This window comes from Halichoeres trimaculatus, unplaced genomic scaffold (genome assembly GCF_033239565.1).
Source record: "Halichoeres trimaculatus isolate MK-OKI-2021-1 unplaced genomic scaffold, fHalTri1.1 fHalTri1_scaffold_5, whole genome shotgun sequence".
In the NCBI taxonomy this organism is placed as follows: domain Eukaryota; kingdom Metazoa; phylum Chordata; class Actinopteri; order Labriformes; family Labridae; genus Halichoeres; species Halichoeres trimaculatus.
The window spans coordinates 15885183-15903064 of NW_027437183.1; the positions used below are offsets into that span (position 1 = coordinate 15885183).

Below are 17882 nucleotides of genomic sequence, written 5' to 3' on the forward strand. Positions count from 1 at the left end.
AATTTCAACAGTATTTCGCTGAACATGGTTAGCTACCCTATCCATATTAATGTGCCAGCTGAGAGTGATCTATTCCTGTTTCTAGCTATTCTTAATTTCTGTAATATAAACTGCAAAAATAAAATTGATAAGTTAACAGTGTCCTCTTTTGAGAAAAAACAAAAACACAGTTAGTGCATTAGCTTTTATTTAAATGATAATGCTGCTATCCTGCCATTGTAATAGTAATTTATTTGAAGAGTTGAATATGGGGTCTGCATTTTCCTGCCTGCATATTAATGGGCCTGCAATATAATTTGCCCTCTAGCTTCAATATGAAGGTCTATCCAGGAGCTTAGCTTAAGTGGTAAACGCAGTGTATTAGTTTGAGAGCTTTGTTATGGTAATGTTAATGTTACGTAATCTTCTGTTAACAACACTTTAAAATGCTTAACAGGCCAGCTCGAGCCTGTTATTATAAATCTTATTAAAGCTGATTTTAAGTAAAACTGGCACCACGTTTACCATAGTCTTTTCAAAAGCGTAATATATAGTTATATATACCTGCTGCAACAGCCGTTGTTGAAGAGTACCATTTGAAAAACTGGAGTCATAGCAACATTTTACATTTTTAGAAAACAACCTTGTGAGTGTTTGTATCTCAAGTCTTGACTGTAAATTGGTGCAGGGTTAAGGCACCGTGCTTGGTTTTAGAGGAGGTTATGTACAGATAATTATTGGCGCAATGCGCTAACTTCCTGGAGATTTGTACTATTGTTGTCACTATGAGGTTGCCAGGTGACCAGCTGAGTCTCCAGGAAGTACTTACATTCAGCCAAAAATTGGTCTGTTGGTATTTCTGTCCTGCACAACAACTTGCAGTCTCAACACTTGGCACCGACAAATTCAAAAACAGCACTGCATACATAATTTCAATGTTGACAAATCAAATCTACAGTACTACTTGTATGGATGAAGTACAAGAGATATGAAGTATGTGTTTCTGAAGCTTGCAAAGGCATATACAATCTTACCATTAATTAAAATATTAAAGAACTGTAATTAAAAGTACTTAATGAGCACAGATAACTGCTGTCCCAGAGAAACAATAGTATTCTGTCCAGCATCACATCACAACGCTGATTATTTAATTACAACATGAAGATAAGTTTATCAGGTATCAACATATGCACGGACGCACATGCACATGCACACGCACACGCACACGCACACACACACACACACACACACACACACACACACACACACACACACACACACACACACACACACACACAAACACACACAATTTTTCCATCTGGCAGATGGAAAGAGGTCTTGAATATTTAAAGTTGATGGCCACATAAAACTGTAATAAAATAGCATATTCTTCTTTACATAGAGTTTTAATAAATGCCCTTCTTTCATTTATCAAATATCTATCTATCTATCTATCTATCTATCTATCTATCTATCTATCTATCTATCTATCTATCTATCTATCTATCTATCTATCTATCTATCTATCTATCTGGTGAGATGAGAAAGTCTAGTGATTTGCAATAGTCCTGTAGTTATGGCAGGGATTGTTGTCAATCATTTTATGTTTACCTGTGTTTGTGTGCAAGTATATGTCTGCTTTTACACTTTAACACAAGTAAGAACAATGCCCTATTTCTTTTGACAAGACAAAGACTCACTAAAGTCTGCTAAATGAGAATACTCAAACACATCACTAGCTCTTTTCTTGAACCAGTAAAAAAATCTGGCATTGTATTGTTTCCCCTGTTTTCCAGTATGCTTGGATGTTGTGTTGAAGTTTAGCTGTTTCCCCTTTAAGAGTTACAAGAAGTATGCCATGGGTAGTGATGTCACATGGCATACGCACAATGAGGTTAAATTGTATTCATGTGAGTTGACATGAGAGTGTATGATGTATCATAGTACAATAAATATCTGTGGACAAGCAGACAAAGTCACTTGAGTCTTGACTTCACAGAGTAATTGGCTGTCTGTTGGGATGTACAAAGAATTTATTTTAAAGACAGAACCCACGCATTCATTAATTTACTGGTTTTCTTTTCCTGTATCCCAGTTTGTAACCTGTCACATATTTATCTGGATTTTGACTCGTTCAAAGACCTCAACATATCAGGAAAGGACTTTCTTTGGAGCACTAGATATTATAGAAATTGTAACTCACAGATAAACTGCTGTGCCTTTGATTTGACTTGTTGCTTTTTATGTCTTTCATGGCCTTTATGGGATTTGAAAATTAAAACTACCTCTGCCAGTCATGCAATCAGTATTCATACAGCTTTAAATGCCAAGTGTAACCTTTCCTTTTTTTCCTCTTGTAGTTGTTGTTTTTATAATATTTAGCAATAAGCGTAACATAAGCATTGCATTTGCACTTACATTGTTTATTTTTGTTGAACTAAAATCTTAATCACCCAGCCATGCCCTCTAAAGCTCTCAAGTATAATAAGTTTGATTGAGATCTCATGTTAAGCAAGCATCACAGGGTATTCATTGTCACTATCATACACAAGGATTTTGCTGGTTGAGTAATTAGATAAGTGTTTTTTGTCTGATGAGCACTGATAGTTTCTCCTTTCAAGTCAAACTGATCGTTTTTACTTGTTTCTGCAGTGTGAAGAAGTGAACTTCAAAGTCCAGCATAATTCATTTAACATCAAAACAGGGGGTTAATAACGGTCAGTACATAATCATAAAAACTGCACATGGACAGGTCCCAACTGTATCTGTCAACTCTGGTCTTGGCCTTGAACAGGGTGAAGAGAGAAGAGACAAAAAAAAGCAAAGGGTTGAAAAGATAGAGGAAAATAGAAGAGAAAGGGTAGGTTTCAGAAGAGTTGAAGAGAAGCTGTAAGGAAGGATGAGCAGTGACAGGGACGGGCAGGGCAAGGTGAAAGAGGAAGTGTAATAAAGGAGATGGTGTGCTGTGACAAGGGAAGGACTTGTAACGGACTGAAACCACCATGAACCCTGAGCAGGAGGACAGACCAGGCCCAGGACCCTCATTTACAGTGATTGAGGGTGTGTGCCCAGGTTTTTTTGACTGGTCCCTTATATGTATTTATAACTATAAAACATTCTGTACACTTTTTAGTGTTGTTGCTAATACTTAGGAGTTAATTGCTGTAATTTTTTTTCAAAATTTACAAAGAAAAACTGATAGTTTTATTCTTATTCTTGTTTTCACTGTTTTTACACAGCATGCTTGTTGCACATCTGTAAAGTGTGTTTAACTGTGTGTACACTTGTTTTATGTCACACTTGCTTTGGCAATGTATGTTTGTCACGCCAATAAAACTTTTTAAGTTGAACAGAATTGAAATAAAGGAGATGGGGAGAAGAGAAGAGAAGAGAAGAGAAGAGAAGAGAAGAGAAGAGAAGAGAAGAGAAGAGAAGAGAAGAGAAGAGAAGAGAAGAGAAGAGAAGAGAAGAGAAGAGAAGAGAAGAGAAGAGAAGAGAGGATTCAGGTGAAAGGCTTACCTGGAAGATGAGAAGAGTGAAAAGATGAGAAACATGCTATGCATGGGACAAAAGAAAGAAAGGATAAGGGAAAAAAAGGGTAATGTGGACAGAGGATAGAGGGTAAAAGTGGGAGACAATTTAACCATGGAGAATGATCAAAGCAAAGTAAATAGATAAACATGCAAAGAGAGAAAGAAAGGGGGTAACAGGGCATTTTATTATTAAGCAGAAAAAAATTGAAAAAAGAAGAGTTATAAAATCCTAAAATTTAGTGGAGAAGGAAGGAAATATTAAAGGACAGGGAGACTGATGGACATAAAAGAAGTAAGTAGGGCAAAAAACTGCCTCTCTTGTGCTCAGCCTCCATCTCCTCCTCTTTCTCTATCTGTCTCTTATTTCTATCCTTAGCAGCACCATTACTCAGTACAGCTGGACAAAATGATCTAGTTTACAAGAATAAGAGCAGAAGACCTACATAGTCTTAATCAGCGTCAAACCTTTCATCCTTTTTTGCTTAAATTGGCGTGGATTTGAAGAGAAGTGATGACGCAGGTTCATATGATCCATGTCAGAAAAGACCATTATTCAGGGTTCCCTTGCACCAGGAACATAAAGAGCAGCCAACAGGTGTTCATTACATCTGCAGCCTCACTGAGCGAGTCTGTATCATTGCATTCATAGGTGGATTTGAATGAGTGTGAGACAGACTTTTTCCTCTGAGCATCTGGATCAATAATTCTGGACAAAAATATCCTCTGAATAAAGTGTTGCAACTTTCATTTCACAAGGTTGAGAGGTGTTAAACGTTAGCATATGACGTTACAAATGCTGTATGAAAAAGCTTTTATATGCAGCTACAGCAGCTTTCAAAGAGATATACCTGGCTTTAACTCAGATTATCTGCTCTTCTAGTTGCATTATATTACAAGGAATAGAGTTTATCTACCCTTTAAGCCTGAGAAACTCCGGCTGACATCACTTCATACATCACAGCATTTGCACATTTGCAGGTTGATGCTGTAATACATCATGCACTTGTATCCCAAAATGTGGCACTTAAATTCTGAGATGAAAGTGCATAAGACTAGAGAGCAGATAGAGTCCACGGGCAAGCTGAGGACATATCAGATGATGATATAATCAGAAACACATGCTAGAAAGATCCAAGTGCCAGAAAAAAGTTTCCAAACAGCCAGCATACAAAGCTAGTTCTACCAAATGAAAAATGAACAGCTGTGCTTTAACAGATGTTGAGCACACAGCAGTCCATTTTAAGGTGTGAGGACGCCTCTGCGTGCTCGCTCCCTTGATAAATTTGCTTTTTTCTTGACAAGTATAAAGGACTGTCTTCCACAGGGCGGTGGTGTCAGCAGAGTAATAATGTCCTCTGCTCTGAGATTTCAATCTCAACCTCATAAATTTGTACGGTCACACGGGAGCAGCCTTTATACTTTAGATGGTCAGACGGTCTGATTCAGCACTACGGCTATTCGTTGCTTTTAGTTTTGAAAAAAAGTGCAACAGTTATCTGTCAACAGTGAGAAGTCTGTGCAGTCACAGGACCAGATTGATTTGCAGGAATATTGGGTTAATTTTGCTCTCACCATTGCAGATATTCTTAATCCACAACAGGTGATTACTGAATTAATGATACGTTCAGGTAGTAGACACGATTGTGTCTAATTTCAGACAAACATTTCTGTAACCGTTTCATTTTTCTAAAAACTAATGCCACATCTTCTCTTTTAATCCTTAACTGATCTAGCACAGAGGGGATCTTGCAGCACATCACATGTCACCTTGTACCTTAGCATGTTTCTTTTGAAACATAAAGACAAGTAAATCAGACAGAAGGACACAAAGGGATAAATCTGCATGATCCACTTGCATCTATTTACGAGAACAAGCCCACCAACAGATCTTCTGAATATCCTGCCACTCTTCTTTGAAACTACCAAAGAGAGAGGGGATACATATAAACAGATAGGTATGAAGTAGGGTCAAAGAAGGGAAAGAAGAAGGTAAAAAAAGAAGTAGAGTTGCACAAATCTAGGGAGAATACAGACAGAGGAAGACTGAGCGAGAAAGGAAACATAAGTGAGCTAACCATCAGAGCTTTTGATTCCCACCATTAAATGTTCCTTTTAAGAATGCCCATGAAATTAGTTGCTGAAAGGAGGCAATCTCAATCGATTCAATCCTCTTCTAAAAAAAAAAACTTTCAAACAGCCACCATACCTCAAGCTCTTAAGAGTCTCAGCGGGACATTAAATAGCTTCTCGTATTTTCCCTCTGAAACCTCCCCCCTCCTCTTTTTTCCTTTTTCTTTCTTACTTTTCTTCAGTGTCTCTCTCACATTACACCCCATCTCTGCATTAGCACACTGACAAAAGAAGAGAAATCTTTAGGTGAAGGATGAAAAAAAGAGGCTCTGTGACACTTTTCAATTTGTGTTTTCCTTCCCTCACTACACTGCCACCTGTCAGCTTCAGGCGGGTATCAGGGTTAGCAGCGCTTTTCACAAGGTCCCAGCATACGTAAAGGTCCTGTTCTGTACAACTCTGAACAATGTTTTAGTATGCGCCCTTCACTGGGTCAAAACCTCTTCGAAGTAACTCGGGTTGTAGTATGTGTAGAGGGAACAAAGGTTGCAAGATACTTCATATGCTGATGGATGCTTTATTCAAATTTAAGGACTAAACTTTTGAAAGAGCTGTGGATCAATTTCAAAAAGCAGAAAGGGCCCACTTTTATCAGTGCAATCACTCTTCACTGATGCAATCTGCCTTCATACCAAAATAAATATCAGTTTGGCTACAGTTACAGCTGAAGGTCGTCACAAGATGGACTGCTCTGGAGAATTTATCAGACCTTCTGTTTTAACTGTATTTTTCTGTGAATCATTATGCAGGGCTCAATGAAAGGGTAACAGTAAGAGGTATGGAGGGTGAAGCTGCATGATAGCTGTATAATGGTTTAAATAGCTTTAATGCATTTAGTATCCCTCTATTTTAAATGCTTCTTCTGATCATAAGTGTGATTTTCAACACCAAAAATAACCTGATCATTGAATAAGCAGGCTGAGTTTTGAACCTTGACTATGCATTGAAATGTTCAGCTTCATGTCAGTTTCAATTGCAATTCAACAGGAAGTTTTTTTTTTGCTGTGTAACTGAACAGCTTTGAAAACAATAATGACTTATTCTTGTCATTTAGTTGTAGCTGTGTAATATGGGGGTAAAAGTATAGTAACCAGTTGGTTATGCATATCAAAACCTTGATACGAAGAGGGTCAGCTCACCCTATCAGGATTCTAATTTGCATGACCACTTTCTCACAGTACATTGCCTCTAGTCATTTTTACATGGTATATAAAGATGAATTTCTCTCAAACCAGAACTTGTAAAAATTAATCCTACACAGTCTAAGGAAGCCATTTTTAACATTTTCAACTGCTATCAAACAGGCCAAAGGGAATGAGGTGCATACAATTAAAATGTCTCTGAAGCTTTTTCTAGACCCTGAAAATGTTACTTTGTAAAGAAACTGACTGAAAAAAAATGTGATTTCTTATGGCAGAATATCTTGTGATATTCCTCTGGAAGCTCCAACAACTTATTTAAAGTGTTGACTATGTATGATATAATTTCATCAAATCAAAGTTCAGAGGTGATTCAAATAAAAAATAGATAAATAAATTTATGAGAACATTACTTGTAAGTGAGAAGCTAGACTTGCACTCCTGCATCTCTAATATTTTTTTTTCACTTTCTTTGACGTTAGTAGTAAAAGTAAAAGTTTGCCAGAAGTTCTTTTTCTGTGGGACAGAGTTTGCCAGGAGCTGTCCCGAGGACAAAGAGTCAAACAGTGGGTAAAACCAGGGCAGGAGAATCCCTGATGGACTTGTGGAGCCCTCGAAACCTGGGCTGGGAACAGAGGAGGAAAAGAAGAAAAGAGGAACTTCTGACAGCTAACTTCTGCACTTTCATGGATAAGCTTGCAAAACCAGGCAGAAGAGAAGGTGGAGGACGACAGATTCAGGAAAAGTAGGAGGACATTCTGCAAAAGAAGGAGGGTGAGAGGGAGAGAGCGGATGAGGGAGCTGGTCGACCTCGTGAAGTGGCAGAAGCAGTAGAAATAGCTGCCCCACTTGTAGACACACTTTCTGTTGCTAGCTGGCTGTCCTCGATGCACGGGGGTAGCTAACCTATATAGACATGCTCCATGCTGCAGCATACCCCACACACACTCTCTCTTTATACACACAGTCACGCACACACAGGGAAGGAGGGGGGCTTAAATCAGGCCGAACATGCTGTAGCTACTGCTGAGTTAAGTCACCTGTGTTGCTAGCCTAGCTTGCTAGCGGGCAGCCAGCTGCTCCTCTAATTAAGAGCCCATCTACTCAAGGGGCCTGAGCATATGGAGGACTCTATAGCCAGGTACTGGTTTTATAATAGATAGCAATGCCAAACGCTTGAGTGCTTGCCAAATTTCTTGAGCTGGACAAAGTTTGGGGAAGAAAGGTCACCCTTATCTTGACCAGAAATTATGCGGTAAAAGAAGTCTGGGGATACTTTGATACATTTTTAAAACTCTGAGGTAGTGTTCAGTATTCGAGTATTACCCTGGTGTTTCTTAATGGACGTCTACTGTAGATCTGGTATGCAAATATGGTGCTGTTCTCCACCTGCAGAGTAGATGAAACACTCAGAGGCACCATTTGAATTCAAATGATAACTCACAAATTAATCAAAGAACTTGAGCTGAGAGAGGAGATATATCCGGGATATAGCTCGTCTGATATTCTTTACTGCAATAAAGACAGAACCCATCTCTATAAACTCCCTGTGGAGCAAATCAAGTTGAAATAAGCTCTAATTAAATTAATTATCAGAAATCAGCATATCAGGAATAGCAAGTGGATCTAAATTTATTGATATATATAAATTCAAAGATTCCTAGAACAGTGTTGTTGTTTTTAAATAGGCAAACAAAGCACTCGAGCTGAACACATGCTCTGGCAGATATATATTATGCTAATGTGCAAACTATGCCACATGAGATGGAAAACACACAGGCACAACACTGAGTGAAGTATGTCTGAGGCAGCCTATTTGACTGAAGTTACTTTGACACTTTCAACAGCAGTTTTATTGACTCTGCTGTCCAAGGCTAAGACTAATGGCTGCCTTACAAAACAAACGACACACGCAGACACACTTGCAATGACAAACACATGAGCAAGCACACACCAACGCATGCCGAGCACACAAGCTCATGCATTTGTTTCCTTTAGCCCGCAGTACTGAGAAACATACAATTATGTGAGGCCATTTCAGGCTTCATTATGAGAAATGCATTAGTCAGTGACGGCAAATGAAGCACAGAGCAGACATTTCAAAAGCTGCATGTTGCACGAATGGGTTATTGTGAATGTGTGAGAAAGTGACAAAGCAACAGAGAAAACCACTTGAGACTGAGAGAAAGAATCGCACAGAGAGCAGTGACAGTCATGGTGAGATTAAAGGATCCAGGGCCGTGCCTTCATGCAGACGTAGGCAGCAAAGTGTCAGTTTTTTGTGGAACAGTCAGGTGTTTTCTTTGCCTTCACCTGTTTGGTGACTTGCGCAAGCTATGCATTAAGAAAAGGGGGAGTTTCTCTACCACTCAAGTGTTTCAACACAATTTTGGTGTCAAGATTCACTGCATTTTTTTGACATGCACAGCACCCCAGTGTGCATCTGGTCAAAAGAGCACTGTGTAAAGTGTACCTATTGTGTATACTCTGTCCAAATGTAGAGGTTCAAGTTTTTGTTCAAATATACTTTTCATTTCTGTTCTGTTCTGTTTGACATATGCATCAAGCAAGAGAAAAATTCACATCCAGGTTTACCAGCAACTTTCATCCACAACAGCTTGCCTGCACTTAGCACAATCCTTTACATTTAGCTGACTGACTCTCTTTACTGCCATCTGAGGACGGCAGGTAAGTGCTCCATCTGTAGACTCTAAATAAAGTGATGTATACTGTTAAAGCATAGATTTACACACCTGAGCCTCTGTGAACACCATCGCACCATGTTCTGTCACAACCAGGGTGTTGCAACTCAAAAGAAAGTCAACTTATTAAAACCGCCCATGTGTATTTCACAGTTAGGGTAAAATATACTTGTCAGGTTCCTCTTCTTAAGTTGCTCACCCACACACTCTCACAATGACACAGCTTTTCTCCTTGAAATATGTCTTACCCAAGCGGGATAGGAGGTATAACAGAACTTTCTGTGAAGGAGTGGAAATGAACGAAGGGAAGAAAGCAAAAGACCCCAAACTGTGCCTCTTTTTCTGTAAGAGGCAGCCATTTTTAGACAGTCATCCATTAAGTCTGCAGCGTTCCCATACTGTCAGCCTCGAGTGAAGCCAAAGAGGCCATGCCGACTGAGGGTGTTAGGGAGGCAGGCACGTAGAAAGCAGCACAATATTCTTTTGCTGCACCGTGGGAATTGAGAGGATGGAGGGGGGGAGCAGGTAGTGGACTATAATATGAATGTCACTGCAGCACAGCATCTTTAGAAAGAGTAAGATGGATTAGGGTTATAGCTTGAAGTGAAAAAATGCTTTGGGGGGGTAGACAGACAGTGGTTATGACTCAGCAAAAAATGCATTGCTACAAATAAGAAAACAAAGTAAAAGAATACAGAGGGTGGTTTGTTGCATTTGTGCCATAATCAAGCTCCATTCCATTTCCAGTGATCCCACATCTTGAAGCATCTTACATAAATCACATTTCCAATGCTGGATCTGTCAAGCCCAGAGCATTGTTTGTGTCTGAGAGTGAAAAAGCATGTGTGTGTAGCCTGTGTGTATCTCACCTCTGGCCCCATGTGTTCTGTCTGTGTCGTGCGGTCAGTCATTTGGCAGTCTTTCATCTTCAGGGCAGCTTTGGCACTCTCCTGCATACAAAATAAAAAAAACGCACAGCCATCAGCCATGTTCACAATCCTGCAAAGAAACAACATCAAATACAAGTGAATCAGATCAACAAAATGCTCTCCCTGCAGATTTACGCTTTGCCTCCACTCTCAACACTTAGGATAGCATTCATGCTTTGCTATTAAAAGAAAAAAAATGCAACTCCCAACAACCTCAGCCAACCCCAATCTTTCCCTTCCTTTCAGCTGCCTCTCCGGGAAATCCAAGAGGTCATAAAATGAGCTGGATTGCAGGAGAACTTTTTCTGCAGCTAAATATTGGACCACAGACCCTCCTCCAAAGTGCAGCAGTAGAGAAGAATTCATAAAAAGTGACAGCTAGTGCTGGCCAGCCTGCTAGAAAGGTCCTTCTAGGAGATAATTAATAGGTTTCCCCTGGCAGATTTACAGAAGGAGGTGTGGGGAAGAAAAGTGTTGGCTCTGTCCTTCAAAAACAGCACTTCCATCCTGACCAGGAAACTGCCGACCCCCGTGTTACCTCTTTGAGGTGATTTTGAAGAGGCAGGTTGCAAGTCCTTCTAATGGCAAGAACCCAAGCACTCTTTCCAGTAGAGGTGTTTTATGACGATGTCACTAATCATCCTGACGTGCTTGCCCTGCACTGCTCATAAGGGAAGAAAAGTTGCTGTGGAATGGAAAAAAACAGAATTTTATTACTTAGATTGAAATTAATCAACCAAATAAGGACGTATTGTAGAGATGCTGAAAAAGGTTGATATATGGTTAATTTATGATAGCTTTAAAGCCCAATCTATAGTCCACAGCAGAAATTACAGACAAGATTGATTTGAAACTCAGTTTTCATTCAATGTGCTGATACATGAAAAGCAAGAGAGGCTTTCTGCAGCTAAAAGTTGCAGTTGGATCTCAACAAAATGCACGAGCAGAGAGGAGAAAAGTCATAAAAAGTGACAGCTAGTGATGGCTGGCCAGCTAGCAGGTCCTTCTAGGAGATAATTAATAGGTTTCACTGGCAGATTTACAGACAGAGGCAGAGCACGGAGAGTATTGGCCTTTCCTTCAAAAAATGCTACACTTTAACTCAGCTGCAGCAGAAAAGGTGTCCATCTAAAACCTACACACATACACCCTCACAAATGTTCAAAGTATCAACACGGCCACATAAAGTCAAGGCTTTATGAAGCTGACATCAGATAGAACTTTGTCTCACAGGCATATGGCACAGATATAAACAAGTGTGGCCCCGTGTCTGCAGCAAGGATGCAAGCTTGTGTCAGACAACTTATCAATAAGTCACACGCAGACTTTTGCTTTTGACCCAGACAAAAGATGACGGTCTGGAAATCCAAACCAGCTGGTGGCAGCAGACAGAATATTCTTATTAATGAGAGGTACCATTCTGATGAACACACATACACACCCACACACCCACACACCCACACACCCACACACACACACACACACACACACACACACACACACACACACACACACACACACACACACACACACACACACACACACACACACAGTATATTCATGTATTGTGTGGAAAACCATTGTCCTTGTCTCACAGTAGAAGGATGAAGGTGATCTATATCAGAAATTTACAGGATTGTAAATTTAAAGAAACAGTATGTTTTATTCTCCAGTCCTTCATTCTATAACTTGCTTTTTACAATAAATTCCCTGATATTGATAAAGAATTAAAAGGACAAAGAAGTCAGATTATTTCCATAACATTCTGGAAAAACTTTTCAACAAATTACTATTAAACAAAGTATGTAAACTTTTTGTAAAGAGTCCTGCATTTATAAATGATGAGATACAGACAAATGCATGGTTTGTATTGATCTTTGGACCACACTTATTGTAATCAAAACAACCTGGCCTCCTGAGGTTAAATTCTTACTGCGCAAAGTATGTTTAAATTACCAAGATCATTTGCATTAGCGTGTGGTTGACATATTAGTCCACCAGTGTCAAATCAAATGTGACACAATTTAAATTATTGACATCTTGTGTAGGGATGCAACAATCCTGATCCATGTATCAGTATTGTCCAAACCAGGCCCTCAAACGGTGCCGATCCATCCATGCTCTTTTTACCAGTGCTCTTGGCTTTTTGATTTAGAATGTTACCTCTGATGCACTTTCTTTGTTTTTCGCTGCATTACCAGTGTTTAGGTATAACAGTTTACAATTGAATGGCAATTTCTGTAGATTCTGAAGCATTGTTTTTACAAAACTGTTGGTAAAAAATATATATATTTTATAGTTTAAAAAATTATTAACTTCACAAATTACATATACTGATTTTTTGCTTTTTAATTAATCCCTCATCTCGTGTGCAACTTATTATTGGAGGGGCCAAGTAATCTTGTACTGTCTGTGAGAGATTTGAAAAAAAAACAGTCATTTAAGAGGAAGCCAGCAAATGCAGGTAGGGGTTCCCACCTGGGGATATTTTCAAGTCCTTGTGTCAGGCAGATGAAAAAACATTAATAAACACTTCAATAATATGACACATTTAAGTAAAATCTGTTTCAATGTAACCTTTGATCAAACATCTATAATCTTTGATGGGATGATGCCTTTATGACAGCACAATAACAAAAAAAATGTTACCCACAGAGATATCAATCATCCTGACCCACTAAAGAGTGCAACGCTAAAGTGCCCTCATCCAAAACTGCAAACATTTTACAGACACTTGTTTAAATTCTGGCTCGCACCGGAGTACTCCATATAATGAATTCAAGCTGCTGCTTGTGTTTGGTACAAATACGTCTAACTATGAGAGCTAGTTTACTCTTATGACCATACAGTGTTCACATTGCCTGCAGACATGAACATGAGAGAGAAATTATTATTATTCTAAAAACTAGCAGAGTCTACAAATAGATAATACCGCTCCCCTCTGGGGCTGGTCTTGCTCATGAGGTCTGAGTAAAGTCACAGACAGCGCACATCTGTTTTTTAGGGGAAATAACCTGTTCATGCACTCATCTGAGCAAAGTCAGATGTGCTCAATTTTGAAATTACCTCGCATTACATGTACATAGTGCTGAAAATGGAATGAGAGAGAAGATGATAGGTGCTGCTGACAGGAGCTGTGAGGGAGTGTTATCACAGTCAAGATAGGGCAAGACAAGAACAGGGAAGAGTGAGAAAAAAATGAGATACTAGTGCCAGAAAATGTTCATACAAACAGATGCCAAATGAGACGCAAGTCAGTGGGTTGGACTGGCATCCCTCACAGCAGCGCTATAACACTGGCATATTATCCAGCTCAGGCCTGGCATAATGTCTGCATTACATCGCTTTGATAGAGCAGGTGACAAATTATAGACATGTTCATGACAAGCTATGAAAAACATTGCCTTATGGAGCCTTCTGTAGATGTTCCAATAATCTATCCTCCAATGATTGGAAAAACAACAGACAATGCAATGTATTCTGCATTTTAATCTCTATATTTCACAAGTGCAATTTGTTGATTCCAAATATGCAAAGATGGAGATGATCCTCATCAACAGCTCAAATTTGTGAAAGCATTATACTTGTCACTTTGCTGGAGCGCAGTCAAAATAACTCCGCTCTGACATTAAGCTGGCAGGAACAAGCAGTTTACATTAACAAAGACAGAAAAGATGGGCTTTCTGCTGTCACGCCGTGCATGTGATATCGATGTGGTGACTCTGAGCCAACTGTAAAACCATCCACACACTCCTTTCCACTTTCATTATCTGCTCAGTGTTTTCTGTCCTCAGCCTCATGTGGGACCAGAAGTACAAGAAAAGCTCACAAAAAATGTTTGGCAAGTTCATTAAGGAGAGTGAAACTTCCCAGCTCTGTGAAATGTCGTTAACCTTTTAACAAAAAAAAAAGTTTTCTTGTGCTTAAAAGAGAATAAAATACTGATCTTCAAAGGCAATTAGTCTTTAATTTATACCCTTACAACAAATAATTTAAAAACACTCGAGCTGTTTTAATTATTCATTTCAAAAGTTTAGAAAAACAGAGCGTGAGAAAAAGAAAGTGTGACGGAGATTAAATTAGATGAGCAAACTTTCCATTGCTTATGTCTGAGAGCATGAGTTCCTTTTCTTATGAGTGAAAAAAAATCGTCTATCTTATTTGGAAAAACACTTTCTTTTACTTGGTTCATTAATAATTTTCAGACTACTGAATATCCAGGAAACAAAGTTTTTGAATATTCATATAATAGACAACCTTCTGCTGGATTATTTTTTGGGGCTTTCATCTTTACTCAGCAGGACAGCTTAATAGTCTGGAAATGCGGGGAAAGAGTAGGGGACAATGTGAATGAAAGAATACCCATCAACTTCCTGTAGTCATCTGTTACAGATTATATATGTTTATTCCAACATCTTTTGCTCACTATTGCTCTATTCTTTTCCATATGTGTGTATACTAGTCTATTAAGAAATGTCACCATTTAATAGTCAAAAATGTAGTGTTTAACTGTTAAATGTTTTCAGGACTCATGCTCACCACACTTGGTTTATAAAGCTGATTCCAACTCAGATTCTGTTTGTGATATTTTCTGGTTGGTGGATCTTACCAGTTCACTCTGGAGTCTGAGAATCAGTTCATCTTTCTCCCTCAGTTGTTGCAGCAAGGCCTCCTCTCTGCCGGGATCCTAAACACAAGCAACAAGACACCATGTTACACATTACTCAGGTCACTGCAGACAGCGGTGATTTATCCAGAGGACCATATTCCCGCAAAAGCAATTCACAAAGCCAAAGAGGATGCCAACATACAAAAGTGTTTGTGGGATTCTTTGGATGTTCCCATAAACATTTACGTGTGTTTGCAAGTGTTTTATGTGCCTTTATGAGCGTGTTTGTTGCTGGTCTTTCCTAGTGTGTGTGCACATAATAAAGTTGTCATGGGGTGAACGCTGCATGACTGTGTAATCTCCTCTTCTCTCCACGTCTCTGTGATAAACTTGGTGTGTCCTATGGCTGCACCCGGGAGCACAACGCACTTTAACATGACCTTGTGCTGTCAGGGAACATTACTGTGGAGGAGATGGAGAGGAGACACAGACGAAGGAGGAAGGAGAATAGTAATGGAGCTCAAAACATCTTACAGGCCTTCAAATAAGACTTACAGAGATTTTCACAGTTAAATGTTTTTGGTGGTAATCATATTTCTTTTTTATCAGAATAATTTAATGGGAAATTTAAATTCCTGTTTCCAGAGATACTGAAATTAAAACCAGGGATATTTCAACTATTTTGATAGAAATGTTAGCCTCTAACCACCTGTACACAGAAAAACTCTGAAACATGAATAATCTCGGCTTCTCACACTGTCATTGAGAGGTTAAAAATCAGAAACTAGCTGAACTCCACACCCATCAGCTTTAATTAAAACATTCAACATGAATCCAAAACTGACAGGTAGCTAAATTGTGAATGAAATCCCAAAGTGCAGAGAAAAAAAGAGAATAATAAGAGTGAGAGAGGAGGAGAGATAAGCAGGGAAAAAAGGAATGACACACTGACAGATAGACGGACAGTCATTACCTCTTCAAGGACATTAAAGCAGGAGTGAAAAAGAGGGCCAAGATAAGAGGAGGGAAATGATGAGGAAAATGTGAGGAAAGGGGGACAATGATAGAGGGAAGGAGAGGACAGAGAGGGCCCGAGGCTGAGCATGATGGTCTCAGACCGCAGGGAGCCATCTAGCTAAAGGACAGACAGAGAGTCAGAGGGAGACCACGGGGAACCATCGAGCTACTACACCGTCCTATGAATGACCTCTCTGCTGCCCACATGCAGACTGCAAACTGAACGCTTTTCCTCGAATCACATTAGGATTCACACATGTTGCAACCTGTGGTATAATGAGACAGATATGATGACAGAAAATAAGAAATAAAAAGGAAAAGGCAAACCAAACTTGAAGGACACTTGTTGAGTGTCAGAGGTTTGTTCAGATCACTGTTAAAACAAAGTAAACATTCAATACTTTTTAAAAAAATTTTTATCTATTAAAAATACTTCATGTTCTGAGGGGGGAAAAAAAAGAGTAGAATTTCAATATGGAGTTTAATTTTATGTTCGATTTTATTCATTTTTAGTTGGGAGATCTAAAAAAAGGGCTCCAATAGGAATTTCACACTGTTATTTTTAATACCCCACAATGAATGGCATCCAATCTATGACGTTGCTAGGCACTCCCCGATTGGCTGTCTGATTTTTTTTTCTCTAATCTTTTTTGCTATCTTTGTATTAGGGGCTGGTCAGCACTTTTATGTCTCATTTGTTGACACCAAACTGGCCGGGATTGCAGTGATGTTTTTCCTTGCTTTTGCCCATGTGTGTCCTGCAGTGGCGGCTGCTTGTCAGTCAAGGAGGGGTAACTTATTTTTTTCCAGCCTACATCATAAATTTGTTTATTTATTTAAACGTAAATTCTACCCCCCGTTTTTTTTTTTTTTTCAAGAAAATTATCTGTGGCCCTGTCATACCAACCAGGTGTTTTTTCCAGGGATTTTACCAGCGTTCTCTCAATGGCCAGCAGAGCTAAAACTGCTTAAATGGCCTTGGCCATTGTGTTGCGAGTGTAAAACTTGAGCCGCTTTAAACGCAAGAAGCTCCTCTCTACACCTGCAGGCTGTAAGTGTGAGTGACGGGGAGAAGCTCCGCAGCTGTAGCTGTAGCTGCTTATTGGTGGAAAAAAAAGAGAGAATCGTTTAACACTACGCTCGTCGTTTTTAAGAAAGGTAAACTCGCTGGGGATCGATAGAGCCACTGGATCAGTCCAGAACAACTCAGAAGATGCTCTGGTGGAGGGTTATACTTCAGGATCGATGACTGGCTCATTTCACTGTCAATCAAAAAGGGATTCGGCCTCAGACAGATCATCCAATCATCATGCACAAGCCCAGCGTCCAGGCCAGCCCACTGCCGATAGGTGGGACAAAGCCCAGAGTTTATCCAATGACCGCCCAGTTCTACTACGCTTCCCCACTGAAGTCAGAAGACGCTTAGCGCCCGACTGTGTTAAATCGCTGAGACACTGCGGGGATGAATGAGAATGAGGTTGAGCCAGTTACCTGTGATAGGTAGCTGATTCTGAACAAAAGATGAAGGAATTCTAGCGCATATTTTGTCCATGAAATGTACACACAGCAGAACATATCACCACTTTTTTGGGGGACATTTTAGGGGAAGCTGAGCTTCCCTTGCAATGTTAGAGCAATCGCCACTGGTGTCCAGAGATCCCACATGTAACCATGCTTCCATTGTTAACGCACAAGATTTCACTTGTTAGTAGCCTGTAGCATGCCAATGCTAACCGGTGCTGGGGCTGGTGTTCTCTGCGAGCTGAGGGGAGGGAGATGTGCTGGTGCTGCGGTGTGAGTTAGGAAGAGATGACATCAACCCCTCCTCATCCATCATTACAGGG

The 17882-nt window shown here is 39.6% G+C and overlaps 1 protein-coding gene across 6 annotated transcripts in view; it reads right to left on the bottom strand.

Moving 5' to 3' along the window:
• ccser1 (coiled-coil serine-rich protein 1) overlaps positions 1–17882 on the bottom strand; it is a 123709-nt gene that overhangs the window by 50102 nt on the left and 55725 nt on the right. For all 6 annotated transcript variants that reach the window (XM_074670299.1, XM_074670300.1, XM_074670297.1 and 3 more), the window contains exons 9-10: positions 15022–15099; positions 10353–10433 (exon numbers count right to left, since the gene is read on the bottom strand). In XM_074670299.1, the coding sequence (XP_074526400.1) occupies positions 10353–10433; positions 15022–15099 (159 nt within the window). The remainder of the gene's footprint in view (positions 1–10352; positions 10434–15021; positions 15100–17882) is intronic.